Below are 17,199 nucleotides of genomic sequence, written 5' to 3'. Positions count from 1 at the left end.
TTTACAGTACCTCATTAAGATTAATTACACAATTATTTACTGTGATATTTTAATGACTATTTGTGTAAAGAAGATAGGTGTTTGTATTATGTTCTTCAGGGTTTGAAAATAGTTGCTGTTATTTAAAAAATGCAGACTTTTTGAATTGAATGGCCATCTGTCATTGTCAAAGAAAATACTGCTGTTCTAGTACTTTCACAGATTTTGTATGTGCTTCCATTTGACAGTGATGAAATGTGTATCCATATAGAGAAAAATAACTTAAAAGTGAGTGGATGGATTGATTTAAATCACTAAGAAGAAAAAACAGTTTAAATCCAGTTGTCCATTTATAAATTCACACTTCCTTAACAAGCATATGTTTTGTCTGGTTACTGTAACAATTAGACTGTATTAGATTTTAGCCAAATAGAGCCATTATGTAACCCATCAGCAAAATTCTTATGTAGGCTACTATAGAATTGTGTTTGCTTACAGATAGTATGCACATGAAAGAATTCTAACCAAGAAAGCTTACTTGAAAGCTAAGTTTTGAATCCTGTGCATCCTTATTTGGCAACCAGTCCCACCAAACAAATTGGAACTCCCTTCCAGGGAAATATGCATAAAATAGGGCTGTAACATGTCTTAGGTGTTAAATACAGATTATAGAAATGCATTCATACACCAAGGTAATACTTGTTGTAGAAGGGAGTGGTGATGGATATGGAACAAAACAGTGTTATTCCACTTTATGGTAAATTAATGTCCATACTACATATAGTTTCAGAATTGAACATAACACAGAGCTCCGGTAACTGGGCACAAAACAGAAATGCAAGATTTGCATGGACTCAATGGGTGATCCTGGTGAGATATAAGATATCATCACCTGAATTCTAGTGACTTGCTAGTTGATGCGCAGTATCAAACCATAGTATATGAACTCTTGTACAGTACTGTACTTGTACTCTTGTAATGACTGATGAAGATGTTCTCTTCCTCATTCTTTCTCTTCAAAGAGAAGCACCATTTCATGAAGGGATCATAAATTCAGTTTCATGAAATTATAAATTTGAATTTAAGTTCATATTAAACCAGCTTTCCTTTTAAAAGAGAAACATATTAAGCTAAGCTTAAAAATTAAATTGAATTCAATTTTTAATGTTACCTTTTTAGAACATCATTTTTTTATCATGAGTTACCAATTATTGAAACCTTCCCTATTTCTTAGGTGTTACAGATTATAGAAATGCATTCATACACCCAGGTAATACTTGCAATTGGTAAACAATGGCAATACTTGCATATCATTTAGATTATTTTTGTTTTTGAAACTCTTCTTGTATCATCCTGTCTTTTTAAATCTTTCTTTTACAGAGAAGGCACACAGTTAACAAAATGCTGAATGTAATCCCCTAATCCAAAATTTACTTTTCCATTTAGTTCAGGCAATGGTTTAGAGTTGTAGTTTTTCCTAGCATTTTATGGGGCAGGCTTCCCAAACATCATTTTTGCTTCGGCTTAAGTAAATAGTCATTGGTTAATGATGGTTTTGCTTGTTAACCAAGGCTAAGCTTCAGGGCAGTTTTTTATGAGAAGCGCTAGTGTCGGGAATACACTGACTCTGTTAGTTCAGTATATCCACCTGGAATAGAAAAGTGTATAAAACACCTAAATGAGCACATCTGACAATCACATGACTCATGCAGTACTATTGTATAAATGGTTACTTGGAAGTAAATCCCTCTATCTTCAATGGACCTTACTCTCCAATGCAGTTTTAAAGTTGACTTTAATTTAACTTGCTAGATCAAAGTCATCAGCAAATGCAGCCTTTGGACTAACAAAGGTCAGCAGCTGTTGCTTTAGTGGTCAGTTGGCAGTGTGTAACCTTAGGAGCTGAAATCTGGTTTATTTCCTCATGGGTTTATCGTCATGTGTGTAGTGTTCTTGGTAAGGACTGCACTTTTCCTCTGAAATGCCTGAACTTGTAGAGCCATAAATTTCAACAAGAATTCCTCAACTACTTCTGCATACCCAAGACAATCCTTCTCTATTTTCCTTAGTAGCCGCTTCCTTAAGGCCACCACCACCACACCCTATCCTGCATAATAGCTTTGAATAATTTCAATAATTTCCAAAGTCGTTTGTCATGAAACATGAGGAACTTTCCTTTTGAAAAGGAAACAGTCAAACCACACTGTGCGAACATGAGTCATTATTATTATTTTTATTATAATTCTATTAAAACACAAAATGCATCATGACATATGCCAATGAATACAATCACCATTTAGTAGTAAATAATTCTTTCTTCATAGTAAAATAGCCATTTGTATAAAACATAGTTCTTAGCATTCATAGTACTGTAAGAGTTAACTATTGTTACAAAACACTCCTTGAAGATACACAATGGGTCTTGATGTCTTCCAGATGAACTCTTGCTTTTAAAGAATTGGCCCTTTCCTTGGTAGAGTGATGGTTGTGAGGTGATACTTAATGATGCTTTCCTCTGATGTTCTGGGATAGAGGCTAGGCTGGAAAACCTGTAAGATCCTGACTTGTTCCTTGCATCCTTCCTTTAAAAAAGATGCTACCTTGGCAGGTACAGTCTTCTAGTAATCTGGTAATGAGGTTGATGTTTTTGTTTGCAGGTTACAGCTCTCTTAGTTAACTAGAATTGATTTTTTTCCTGGGCAGGATTTCCATCATAAAAATGGAAGTATGTTTAGGCAGTATGTTTACTGCCTAAATTAATATTCCTGTTTCAAATGATCCCAATCCTAGGTCAGGCGGGCTGCCTCAAGATATGGCAAAGAGTTTTCAAAATTCTTATGGGAAGGGAAGAGACCCAGAATTAAACATTACATTTTAATAGATAAAAAGGATAGAGGAGGCTTCTCCCTACCCGATCTGAAATTATACTATGAGGCAGCCTGCCTCACATAGTTGAAGGACTGGTGTAAACTGCAGGACCCGGACCTCCTGGATTTGGAGGGCTTAGACAATTGATGGTTGTGAACGGGATCCATTCCGGAGGCCCGTTCGCAACATGAAAAGGCCACATCCTGAAGCGCCGCATCTGCACAGGCGCGTGATGCAATTCCGCACTTCTGCACATGCGCAAAGTGCGATTTAGCACTTCTGTGCAGGCCCATGAGCCGAACCCAGACGTAACCCGTTCTGAGGCTTCCGGGTTCGGCATGTACATACAGTATCCCAAAAAGACGTATCCTGAAGTGGACGTAACATGAGGTATGACTGTAATTAGAATGTCACTTTTCGCAGTCTGGGAGAAATATAAAGAACTGTTGGAGCCCAAAGTTCCATGGTGGACCTCCCAAATTGAAGCTACCATGGTGAAAAGAAAAAATACTCAGGAAATCTGGCCAACGTATAAAACTCTCTTAAAGGAAGAAGATAACCAATTAAAATTTAAAAGTTTTGAGGAATCGAGAGAGTACATCTCAGGTAGGTTCCAATACCATCAGGTACATACATGGAAAATTTAAAGCATACTGACTCCTCCTTGACTGGGAAGGAAAATTTGTGGAAGAATAATTGGAAATTTACAAATTGTTATATTCTGAAAGAAAACTTCCTAACAATGCAACACCGATGGTATTTAACACTTTGGAAATTATCAAAGATGTACAGAAATGTCCCAAGTATTTGCTGGAGGTGTGGAGATAAATCAGGCACTTTCTACCACATATGGTGGCTATGCAAAAAAAATTCAGGCATTCCGGGAGAGTATCCACTTAGAAATACAAAAAATAATAAAGACTTCCTTCAAGAGAAAACCAGAAGCTTACCTCCTGGGGATCACAGATCTGGACATCCCGCAAAAAATGAAGAGTATAAAGAACAAACCAAAACAGGAATTCATCTCAAAATAGGAAGTCTTTAAAGTTTATTTGAAAAACAATTACAGTAGCTTAAACTCTGTCACAACATTTGAATAACTTTAGTAGTAGATTTAAGAAAGATCTGAAACCTTAGATAAATCAATTATTAATTAAAGACAAAAATGTGCATTGGCAACAAATAATAGATAATTGAAATAAGGAATGGACAGGAGGTCCGGTCTATAGTCCAAGGACCACTTTTTGTTTTATTGCTTTGTAACTAATAATGTCCATATTATGGTTTGGTTTGTATTTCTTGTCTTGTTTTTTTCTTTTTCTTTTTTGATGTATCAATAAAAAAGAATTGATTTTTAAATTGTAAATTTATTAAAGAAAAGGGGGGGAGAAGAAAAAACAGCTCATATTCATAATACAACAAACATCAATACATCCATCTTAATCTATACTTGCAAAGTTTCCTACCCCTGCTGCCAGGTGTTTGAGAGTAAGAAGTCTAACTCTAACCTGGAAAAGTTTAATGTGCTTTGGGAGCTAAATATTCAGTGTTTTTTCTCTCTTAAAGTAAGGCATTTCTAAGGTCTTTTCTAGTCCTGCAATTTCAGTCTGAACACTGTAATCTAACAACTATTGCACAAATTCTGTGTTGGATATACAGTATTCACTTGTAATACAATGTAATATTAATATACATTGTCTATTGTATATTGTATATATACATTGTAATACAATACTGTACAATTAAAGAACCTTTTAATGAGGGTGAAAGAGGAGAGCGCAAAATATGGTCTGGAGCTCAACATAAAAAAAACTAAGATCATGGCCACTGCTCCCATCACCTCCTGGCAAATAGAAGGGGAAGAAATGGAGGCAGTGAGAGATTTTACTTTCTTGGGTTCCATGATCACTGCAGATGGTGACAGCAGTCACGAAATTAAAAGACGCCTGCTTCTTGGGAGAAAAGTAATGACAAACCTAGATAGCATCTTAAAAAGCAGTGATGCCTTGCCGACAAAGATCCGTACAGTTAAAGCTATGATTTTCCCAGTAGTGATGTATGGAAGTGAGAGCTGGACCATAAAGAAGGCTGATTGCCAAAGAATTGATGCTTTTGAATTATGGTGTTGGAGGAGACTCTTGAGAGTCCCATGGACTGCAAGAGGATCAAACCTATCCATTCTGAAGGAAATAAGCCCTGAGTGCTCACTGGAAGGACAGATCCTGAAGCTGAGGCTCCAATACTTTGGCCACCTCATGAGAAGAGAAGACTCCCTGGAAAAGACCCTGATGTTGGAAAAGATGGAGGGCACTAGGAGAAGGGGACGACAGAGGATGAGATGGTTGGACAGTGTTCTCGAAGCTATGAACGTGAGTCTGACCAAACTGCAGGAGGCAGTGGAAGTGCTCTGGTCCATGGGGTCACGAAGAGTCGGACACGACTAAACAACAAGAACAACAATATAATCCTGATCGTGGATGTTTGGGGCACTCCCAATAAGTAGATCTAATCCATTTGCATCTCCCAGGGTCCCACCATCATTTTTTGTTTGCATTAAGACAACTCTCAAAATCCCTTCTCCCTTTCATTGGATTTACTTGGAGACAGAGAGTCATATTATAGTTTACAGACATAACTGCAGTTACAAATATAAAGATTGGGTTGTTAAGTAGATGAATTAAGTTCCTGTAGGCTAAGTAAAAGGCATTGTATTTTGTTCATGTGTTTAGTCTTTTAGCTTGGTATACAAATCTTGATGTTTACACTACTCACCTGGAGAATAGCAGCATTTGAATGATGAAATACTGTATATGGAAACATTTAAGATTCTTTGCTTTGATTCTGTGTTTGCAAGACTCATAAAGGCCAGAAGACGTATGTTTGAAGTATGTTGGACAGGTTTCCTCAGGCAGCAAAATGGAACCATTTTAGTTATATTTCTCCCATGCCAATAAGGTGAAGAATTTCTACTGGCCTCCTTAAAATCATAGTAGAGCATGCATCCTGGATGCTGCGACATGACAATCTTTTCATTAACAGTATTAATGCATCCAGGTTGCTGCCCAGCACTAAATATAGGGTTTGTAATACAGATATATAAACACTATATTCTCCAGTGTTCCAAATCTCTAGGTTCTTCTTCCCATAATCTTGTCAAATGTGATGCAAATATTTAGGAGAGACTGTTAGCATATTTTAAAAGGTCTGTATTTTAAAAATATTTATGTCATTTAGTGCTGAAGTTGGTGGTGACTATGGAGCTCAAGAGTAGCACATCATGAGAATAATATGCTGATAAAATGCATGTTTTTAGAGAAGCAGTTGGGTGGGTTTTTTCTATAATACCTGCAGCTGGTACCGTATCTGTCTTGAGAGATAATGGAAGAGTGTGCCATCAGAGGTAAAGTCAAACATTGAAGAGTTACAGTACCTGCTGTGGCTATAGAGACCAATACAGATGAGACATGTTTTATTGCAGCTGGGGCAGATGAAGGTATCCAGTTACGTTGGTGCAGATGCACCATGGGATTTCTTCACTCCTCCCAGTGGTCATTGCTGTGGATACACAACCTGACTGTCTCCAGGTACTGTGGTTGTCTGCAGTGGACTCCCATATGGCGGGATTAATGTTGCCTGCCTTCATGTCAAGTTGCAGACATCTTCTTAATACAAAGTTTGCAGATATCTTCTTAATACCTAGTTACTAGTTCTTTTTTCTGCCTATTCCAAAGGTCAGGTTGAGTTATGGAATTTTACCCTATTTTTAATCCCAATAATGGCTCTGAAGCATGAGAGTCAGAGAAAGTGGTTTGCTTTTAAGTGAGCAGAAATTTTAAGTAAAATTGGTCACTGTACACATATAACAGTTTACTGTATTTATTATTATTTATTAAATTTTTATACTGCTGTTCATCCAAGAATCACAGGGTGATTTGCAATATAAAAACACAAAAATACATACACAACATAGCAACAAACAAACACGCCCTAGTTTAAAAGACTATTGGTTGTTTAATTAGCCCAAAGGTCTGAGACAGAAGGAATGTTTGCCTGGAGCCTAAAGATATGTAGGCCTAAGGAAGGCACCAGGCAAACATTCCAAAAAATGGGGAGCCACGACAGAAAAGGCCCATTCTTGTGTTGTTACTCTCCAGACCTTTTCCGGAGGTTCAGGGCAAAAGTGTTGAGCCAGTGATCTTCCACAGATCTACCACAGACGTCCAGTGATCTGGTAGATCACGATCTACCTGTTGGACATGCCTGCTATAGGAAATACTTTTAAAAATGATGGACATACAAGTGTTCTCCTGACTTTGAATTCAACTTAAACTGGATTTGCTTGTCATTCACTTTTTGGTACATGACCATAGAGTATGCTTCAACAGAAGAACAACCTACCGTATTATATATATTTCTATATCCTACCTTTCTGTCTGATAGCAGACCCCCAAGACAACTTACAGTAAGGGAAAAATAAATAAAAAGAAATTTTTAAAGACACTGATGACTTACAAATGTTATGGGCAGCAGAATGAGAAATGTTAGCCACTGTCCAGTCCTTATGTTTATGTGAATGTGATTTTTAATCTATTGTATATTTGGAAAGTGGTTTGTTTGTTTGTCTGTCTGTTCTATACATTTGGACGCCTCAGGAGATATCTTTTCCAAACACAGCATTAGGGTTTTTGAGGTGGGGGCAGCAGTCTTCAGTGATGTTTGTATGCCAGGTGCCATTTTGAATCAAGATGGCAGACCAAAACATAACACTATGTTTTCCCCAGTTTTTGGCATAACAGGTCCAAAGTCACAGATTCTACTTTTTAAAATTTTAATACAAAAGCTTTATTTTTGTTTCTATAAATATTTTTGTTTCTATAAATACCTAGACAGCGCTAGGCACTCCCCACTAGTACTATATTAAACTTTTAAATCTGCTAGTACAGATTTGTACAGGCAAGTTGTGAACAAGTTGCCAGAATACTAGCAGTGGTTGCTCAGGAAAGCTTTGATTCAGGGACTAAGATTAGTTTTGTGTGAAATGTAAGGCAACAGTTACGTGTTGAATGCACATCATCCTCTTGTTCTGTGTACACATTCATAAAATTTAGGAACTGCTGATTGGTGGGCACTGGATTTAAATCCCCAAAGTAATTTTGTAACTCTCAGAAGCACTATTTCTAGAATTGTACTTAAATAAGTCAAAATACCATTATTCCCTATTGGCCGTAAACTGAAAATGACTACCTGGGAGTTATGCTTCTCTTTACCACTTATTGGAAATAATTTTGAAGAGGGGTGAAATAAAAAAGAGCAGACACTCCATGAGAATGAGCACCACAGAAGAAGAGAACAAGTATTGTGCAGTTCCATGGTTCTGATAGGAAACTATTATGATCTCATTCCCCAGTGTAGGAAATCTTTCAGGCAAGGGCTGCAGCTGTGCAATGGTAATCATTTGAAAACTGCTGGAGTGAAACAAGACTGCATCTAGATGAGTTTAAAGAACTTTAGAACACTGGAGCCTTAGCAGGTGAAAGGTCAGAGCTAGCTTGTATGGGCAGGGATGACGCATACATATTTGCAACCCAATTCAAGAGGCAAGTGGAAGATAATAGGCTGTAGCAAACACAATATGGCTACAACATTAATAGCTTTCTTGCAATTGTTCTATTGCTTTACAGTACATACTATTCTACACACTGGATACAAATGTACCTAATACAAAATATCTTCATATACAGTACAGTATTCATTTGTACTGTTCATTAACGTTGTAGCAAAGAATGCTCTGGAAGAGTAAAATGGGAGTTTCATAGCTTGATTAGCCTTTTAACATTTGTTTTAAATCTCTTTCATTCTGGGAATGCATCTTACCCATAATAGAAACTTCTATGCGGTGGGTATTGGGATAGGGTTTAACTCCTTAAAATGACCTCACAATTTAAAATTGCTTTTTGTCTGTATCATTTCACCTTTGATTTATTCTTAAATGGAAAACCCCAGCTAAAGCAGTAAACATTGTTGGTGGCAAACCAAATACTTGAGAATGGGAGCAGGTTTTTAAAACTCTTAGTTGCAGTTCAGTGAAAAAGAATGTTAACTGCATTCCTTGAGTTCATAGCTTCCTTTTTACAGGCTTTTAATAATTGTACTATGCTTTGTGTTGAATGCATGCTCTTTGAACAGTTTATCTGAAGGATTAAATTGTATGGAGATGAAGTAATAGTCATTCAGGGTAGCTCAGTGTTTACATTAGAGAAACTGCATTAGAAAGAGTCCAACCTGATAATGGATAGTTGAAATTTTTTAATTAGCTGCCCTTTTGCTGGAATACTGGAGAAGCTGCAACTCTCCTACACTGCTAAATCTAGCAGCCTTGAACCTGCTTCTTCATGATATTTTCCTGCTAAATCTTGCACTGAAGCTTGTTCCTTATCCTTGATCTTCAGCATTAAAGTTCTTGGGTGTACTCCTTAACTGTAGGAATGAATCCTGAGGTTGATGCTTGGCAGGTGGGATAAAAGAAGCTCCTGAATAAGTATCATCATGTAAAATTTTAAAAAGTAAATATGGGTAGGGCAATGCTTACTGTTCTAATCCTTGTGTGGTTGCAGCAGACAAGCCTACATTTAGAAAAATGTCATTAGTCATAATGAACAGAAGATGCAACTAAGGATTCTATAATTGGGCTTCCTTTGTCTCCCTGCTGTCCAAAAGCAAGGAAATTGGGGAGAAAATTAATACCTGTGAAGCCTGGATAAAAGGAAAATATTTAGTTAAAGCTTTTTCTAATCAGCACCAATATTCAATCTTCTTTAAAAGATTGAAGTCTGGTGTGGATGTTTGAAATCTGGGGTGAAATGTGCTTAATGCAAGTCTTCTATAGATAGAAGGCAACAAAACAAATTTTGATGTTAACTGATCATATCAACTCAGACCTGTGATAAGTACTGTGCTCTTTGACTGAGAGTCCATAATAAAAATACATTGGTACCTCGCAAGATGAACGCCTCGCGCAGCAAAAAAAATGCAAGATGAAAGCGTTTTGTGATTTTTTTGAACACTCGCAAAACGAAGTCATCTATGGCCGTGCTTCGCAAGACAAAGTAGCCGCTGGCCCTCCGTACGGCCCGGGTGGGCAGCGCAGCCGGCAGCAGGCCTCATCTGTGCCTCCCCACTGCCATGCGCCCGCTTCACCCCTTTTCCTCGGGGTTCAGACCACAGCGGCCACCCCTGCTGGCACCGCTTACCTTGAGGACTCCGCCGTCATGGCCGGGGGTGACGTCCTCAGCCACCACTTCTGCCTCCTGCGGTGGTGCGGCACTCATCGCCTCGGCCTTGGCCTTCTCGGCAGTCATGGCGGCCTCCCCGGCTCCTCCCCGGTGGGCTGGCAGGCAAGCACAGGCTGCTTCTCTCCCTCGGCGATCCGGCAGGAGCAGCAGCGGGGCTCGCCAGGCGGCCCTTGGCGGCAACAGCGGTGGCGCCTGAAGGAGCGGAGGCTGCGGCGGGAGGAGGCCCCTGGCCCTCCTCCTGCTTCCCCCTCCCCAGAGCCTTAAAAACTTCCGGCCGTGGCGGGTGAGTTGGCGCCTTTTTTTTTTTTTTGGCGCTTTTTTTGCCCATAGGAACACATTAATTAAATTTCAGTGCATTCCTATGGGAACGCGCTTTGCAAGACGAAATTTTTGCAATACGAAATGACTCGTAGAACGAATTAATTTCGTCTTGCAAGGTACCACTGTAGTATTTTTGAGGAATTGCACAGTATGAAAGAATTGCATTGTTTCTAGGGGATACTAAATGAGGATGTTTTGCCTCTGTATACAAAATGGTTCATTGCATGTTCCAGCAAGTTGACTTCGTGTTTCTCATGGTTTTTATTTTCATGGCTTGATCTATTACAAGGAGAAATAGATTGGTTTTGGGACTTGTTGTGAACTCTTACTGCTTGGAATGCTATTACTATATGTGATACATTTGGGGGGGGGTTGCATTTAACTAGTAAAGAAGAAAAACTTACTGAAGTGACTGGTTAAAAATCACATAATTGCACACTGCTAGAAGATTCCATAATTCAGTCCTTTCCTGAAGCTTGCTAGAACAGCACAGAGGCCTCTTGCCTCTATCCCCAGTGAAAGCTAAGGTCTTGGTGATAGTCCTGACTCAAGAGTTCTTATAACCTATGTAAGGGGCCGTTTATTTTTCACAAAATTCTGGTACCTAATGTGAGTATGCACAGAGTTTCTCCTGTTCAGGGATGCCAATAGTTGGACAATGGCTAGTAGGAGAGGCTAGGATGTGTAGATAAACTGGAAAAGAGGGTAGAAGCTGAAGGGGAAGCAGATACAGATGCTTCAGTCTAAATGGTCCTGACTCCTCCTGCAAGATGAGCAGGCAAGGAGCCCTCACTTCTGTCATTAATATTAGCTAATGCCATGATACAACACAAAGACAGACCGCCACTTACATAAAGGTGTTTTAACTTCGTCTCATATTTTATCACAGCCATATATTAAAAATTGATTGGTTTTTAGTGTCATTTCAATTCTTCCTTTTATATACAGTAGTTCTTTCCTTGAATGTAATAGTTCTGTTTCTTTGGTCACTAAGTGTATTTATCTGTTCCTCTAGGGCTGCAGGGTTCTAGTCGATGCACGGGACAAACTAGGGATCCCTTGGCAGTATACAGAGAATGAGAAGCATGGAATGTTTCTAATGGCCTTTGAAAATAAAGCTGGGGTGCCCATTGAGCCTTCTACGTTCCATTTGTATGTACCTGCCCTGACTGGCCTGTGGAAGGATGCTGGGATCAAGGAGGCGTTTAGCCGTCGAAGTGAATATCAGCTGGTGAGTATGCCAAATGGTTTGCTGAACAAAGAGCAAATTTCTTCACAATTATCTGAGTTCTTGAATGATGACTGGGAAGTTATTTTAGTAGAAGATGTTTCTCAACCTGAAGAAGCAATCTGTAGAAGTGCTATAGATCCTGGTATAGATAGTGATAGTCAGCAATTTGAAACAAAATTTAATAATCTGTATTCAGCAATAAGTGAAATTACAAGAAGTTATGTAGATATGAGTTGTGCGTCTTCCTACAAAAAATCTAGCTTTGTTCTTTTGTCAGCATCCTCTTAGCATATGCTTATATATGTAAAATTTAAAAGGCAGCTTACTAAAATCTGATAATTACTTTTTGAGTGTTAATTAAGAAATAATTAGCTTTATTTCTACCCAATTTTCACATGTATGCTTAGATGTGTTCAAAGTTTTTTAGCTGCTTTTGATACTAGAAGGTTTGAATAGCAGCACCAGGTGAGGGTATATACAACAATTGTTTTAAAAAAATTTTTAAGAAACTTAAAAGTTCCAAAGATCCAATCACAAAAATAGGGTAGATCCTGAAAATACAAAGTGGATCTTGAAAATACACATCTCGAGTGTCAAATACCAGAGTAAAGAGGTGTGTCTTCAGCATTTGCCTAATTCTGTATAATGAAATTACCAGATGGACTTCTGTGAGAAATGCCGCTGCCACCCCGAACTTCTGAGGGCAGGGAAATTATTAATAGCCTCCACCCACTGCTGATCTTAACTCCCGAGAGGGTATGTAGGGAAGAAGGCAGTCTTTTAGTTGTTTGTTTGTTTAATATATATCACCATTCATCCAAAGATCATAGGGCAGTTTACAACATAAAAAACAAAATAAAACCAACAAAATGCATAACATAATAACAGATCCTGAAGCTGAGGCTCCAATACTTTGGCCACCGCATGAGAAGAGAAGACTCTCTGGAAAAGACCCTGATGTTGGGAAAGATTGAGGGCACAAGGAGAAGGGGACAACAGAGGACGAGATGGTTGGACAGTGTTCTTGAAGCTATCAACATGAGACTGACCAAACTGTGGGAGGCAATGGAAGACAGGAGTGCCTGGCGTGCTCTGCTCCATGGGGTCACAAAGAGTCGGACACGACTAATCGACTAAACAACAACAACAGCAACAATAACAAAAAAAAACCCAATAGGGCTTCAAACACTAACATGAGACCATGAACTTGGCCCAGAAATGAACTAGTGTTTTTCTCTTTTGAAGCTTTATCTAATTTAATGTTGTTTAAGATTTATTTGAAATTAAGGGAATCTAGAATTTTTTGTTAGGAAGGTGAGCTGAACTGCAGTGTGGCTTTTTCATGCAAATTTTTAGGATAACTTCTTGCCTGGGCTTTGTTATAGCTAGCTAATCTTTCCTTTTTAGCCTTAAAATACAATGTTCAATTGAAGATTAAAATAGATATTGAGCCTGTCACTCAGGAGACATAGGTGAGTGAGTTTTTAACTCTTAGCTAATATTGCATTAAGAGTTGCCCTGGACTGTATACTTGCACAGTATAACAGAACTTTGTTACCAGTTCACGGTGAAAGTGGGCTAGAGTATTATTGCCACCATCCATTTTCAACTCGCAGCTCCACCCAACATGACAATTGATATGGATTCATTTGTATCATATAGCATGAGCATAATTTGTCCATAAAGCAGTGGTAGCCTGTTGAGTAATCTTTAGTTTTAGAGGGCTTTCTAGAATTTCATGTAGCAAATATGCCTGGCGTGCTCTGGTCCATGGGCTCATGAAGAGTCGGACGTGACTAAACAACTAAACAACAACATTCAGTAGAATGGTAGATCTGACTCAGAGCAAGTTTTAAGTTTATCTAAAGCAATGGTTCTCAAACTTTTTTCTCTGGGCCACACTTTCAGAATAAAAGTTCGCTCACACCACACCATTTTTTAAATAAAAAATACATTGGAAAACAGAAAGAAACAAAACCTAACAGTGCTTGATTTAGAACATAGAACACAACTACTTTATAATATGATCATGGGACATCCAGAAAGTATAAAACTATGCAGCTACGTAAGAACAGAAATCAATCTCCCCGCCACACTTGCCATCCTCTCCTGCGACAAGAGTGTGGCGCGCCACACCCTTTTAAGAACCACTGGTCTAAAGGTAAGAATTGAAGCACAGGTTATTTAACCAAAGGCATAGTTCACACATCCCCGTAAGTTCTAGTCAATAGTTAACTGTGGTCACAGCTTTATGGTCTGTTTCACTGTTCTCCCCTAGCAGCAGGGTGAGACAGATGCAATCTCTGGCTTTGTGTTGTGCCCCATCCATGGATTCTGATTTGTTTGGCTCACAACAAACTACAGTTTGTAGCCAAGGTTTGTTCTTGGCTTACTGGTTGGGGCTTTTTGGAGTGAAGCAAATTGCAAACCCTTGTTCAGATATAATGCTAAATTGCAGATTGTGAACTTGTGTGTGCTAATCATAGGGAAACAAACAGTTCAGAAGGCACATCATGGCAGCCATGAATTATGGTTTACTGTGACTTGTGAAGTGAGGCAAAGTTAATGTTTGTCTTTCATTAGCAGCATCAAGTTTATGGTAACAGTCCATTGCTCTCTCAGAATCTCCCGGCAATACTGTGAATTAGTATGGCTTTATTGAATTGTATTAATGGTTTTGATGAATTTGTAGTTTTCCTTATATGCTATTGTGTTTGATATAGTGATTGCAATATTTGTTGTTTTTTAATGCTACAGTGATTATTGTGAGCCACTTTGAGCTCAACGTTTTTGTTGTTGGAAAAGTGGGGTGCAAATATTAAATCAAACAAATCAAATTGCCTAATGGAAAGTGTCTAGGACCACAGGAGCTCTGTCTAAGCACTTGAGGCACTCTACCTTTGTACCCAGTGCATCACGTTTCTGGCTGTGAATCCTTGCCTGGGACCTTGAGCCTTTAGCACTGTGTGGGTGGATTGTACAATAGCAGTATTTTCTCTGCTTCCCTCTTTCTCCCTTAAAGCACACTAAATAGCTTCCTCCCATCTGTGTCTCATGGTAAGTCCCACTGTGTCTATTATGGAAGCAAGTCTTTGTGTGACAAAAGCTTCATTGTGTATATCAGCTACATTGTCAGGTCTGTGTCATCTTTGGCAGAGTAACTACAGAATAAGAATTCTTTGATAATTGGTATGTGGCTCTCCCCCCCCTTTGAGTATGAAAGAAATGTATTGCTTTCTCTGGAGATCCTGTAATTTCTACTTTCTTTGGCATTTTTTGTATCAACCCAAACGGTAGGAAAACCACTTGGTAGACATACTATGGGTGGTTTTTTAATGGTAATGTCCATTAGAAAGTTTCTCATATCATTTTCTGAATCTTATAATCCTTTCTTGTACATCAGTATCAGTTCATCTCTACAACAGGAGGCTAAGAGGTAGCATTCTAGTCCAAAATGGGATTTGAGCCAGAAATTTCCCATCTCACAATTAATCATTACTCTCTACCAGTGCTTGATAGCTCCCATAGACCCAGAACAAAAATATTAGAACATAATTTCTATGAGACCAGGGGGCCCAAGGGACTGCCTTCTCCTGTATTGATCTGTCTAAGAGTTAATATCTTCATCAGAAGTCTTTTCCCACATGTTTCCACCTTCAGTGGCAACTTAAGAAAGGACTTCTTTGGTGGTGACTCCTAGTTTGTGGAGTGCCTTCTCTCTCCCCCCCCCCATGACTCACCTTACCATCTGCAAAGAGTCCTAATTTATAGGTTCTGCCTTTTATTTCCACTCCCTTGATGTCTGTGGCTACTCAGATTTGGATTGCTAGAGGTTCCAGAGCCAGGATGAATAGGAAGGGAGACAGTGGGCATCCTTGTTTTGTGCCTCTTTGGTTGCTGTTAGACCTGCATTTTGCTGAGGCTTGGGAGTAGATTTGTTTGAGGGTTTGTAAGAAGTTGTGACCAGATTTCATGTTTGTTAGTACTGCTAATACGTAGTTATTTCCATTCTAAGCAATCAAGAGCTTTGAGGCTGTCTAGTGACGTAATTGTCAGTGGGAGTTTAGTTGCCTTGCTGTGTTCAATCAGATTCAGTAGTTCCTGGTGGGATCTGTTATATTGCGACCAGGGATGAAGCCAGTCTGGTCTGGGGCTAATAATTTGTGTAGGAAATTTTTTAGGTGGTTAGTCAAGATTGATGTGAATATCTTGTTGTCTTGGTTTATTAATGAGATTGGGTGGTATGATTCTACTTCTTTGAGTGGCTTATAAACCACCTCAGTAATATTTTCTGGGACAAGTGTGACGTTTATTCAAGGGGAGGTTCATAGTTAGTTGTTGAAGTGTAGCTGTGGGGGGAGAGATGAAGGGGTTGGGGGAGAGAGACCCAAGCCTTAAGAAACGCTTCAGCATCAGCATCAACTGTTCAGCTCCCCGGCCAGTCAAAATCTACCAATTTTTCATTATTTTGAGTCCCCAACTTCTAACCAGTTAAAAGCATATCTGGTAACCAAACCTGGAAAACCTTCTTATCTAAACTCTCAAGAGCCACTGTTCTGTTGAAGGTGACAGAAGATGGACCACTGATGTAAATCAGTGCATGTGAAACTTCAGGCTTTTTCAGTTAAAGAAAAAAAGGCTTTGTGTGGAAATGTCTGAAAAAATCTATAGCTATGAATCCATTTTTTCATTTAGACTGTGTATTATAAAAGGAAGATAATTTCTTTTTTCTAGTTGGCAGTTATGTTTAAAGAAAAGAGGCTGTGTGAAGTAGCTGACTTGACTATTTGTTTTAATGTCTCTCTCTCTCTCTCTCTCTCCTTCCCAAAAATTTTTCCCGGAAACAATCTTCAAGGTGCTCTTTTTGAGAATATGGAAAGTGTTGCTTTGAGTAGTAATTTACTGACACCTTTCAAATGTTTTCTCTATTTCAAACATTGACTTCTGCAGTTCAGACCATGGCAGACTTGTGCATCATTTGGCTTGACTCCTGAACAAACTCCAGGCATGTGTCCTGAGAGGGTAACTTGCCCTACCACATCACTAAAAGAAGCTGCTTAACTGAGCTCTATTTATTCATTTAAGTCAGGCAAAAAAGCTTAGAAAACTTCTACCAGGAAGAAATGGTTTTTAACAGATTGCCATTGCTTTACGTCAGTGTTTCTCAACCAGTTTCCTCCAGATGTTTTGGGACTACAACTCCCATCATCCCTAGCTAGCAAGACCAGTGGTCAGGAATGATGGGAGTTGTAGTCCCAAAACATCTGGAGGCACACTGGTTGAGAAACACTGCTTTACGTAACATGTTTTGTGCTGGAATGCTAATGATTTGCACCCCTCTTCAGTAACGCTAACAGTAACAGTAGGATTCCAGTCCAAGGAATGCTGCAGCTTGGGTGCTGATGTTTTGCTGGTCTTCAGTGCCATTTTTTAAAGGGACACCTTGCGATGCATTGTCTGGACAGCTATTCTATTTTGATGGGCGAGTATTTTTCTGCTGCAAGTCTC

At 38.9% G+C, this 17,199-nt stretch overlaps 1 protein-coding gene across 1 annotated transcript in view; it reads left to right on the top strand.

Moving 5' to 3' along the window:
- GNA12 (G protein subunit alpha 12) overlaps nt 1-17,199 on the top strand; it is a 38,705-nt gene that overhangs the window by 6,357 nt on the left and 15,149 nt on the right. Inside the window, exon 2 of the mRNA XM_035130957.3 lies at nt 11,476-11,691. Within this exon, the coding sequence (XP_034986848.1) occupies nt 11,476-11,691 (216 nt within the window). The remainder of the gene's footprint in view (nt 1-11,475; nt 11,692-17,199) is intronic.

This window comes from Zootoca vivipara, chromosome 13 (genome assembly GCF_965207765.1).
Source record: "Zootoca vivipara chromosome 13, rZooViv2.hap1.1, whole genome shotgun sequence".
Lineage (NCBI taxonomy): Eukaryota > Metazoa > Chordata > Lepidosauria > Squamata > Lacertidae > Zootoca > Zootoca vivipara.
The sequence above is the reverse complement of the archived record's forward strand: the minus strand, read 5'-3'. Positions and strand labels throughout refer to the sequence as shown.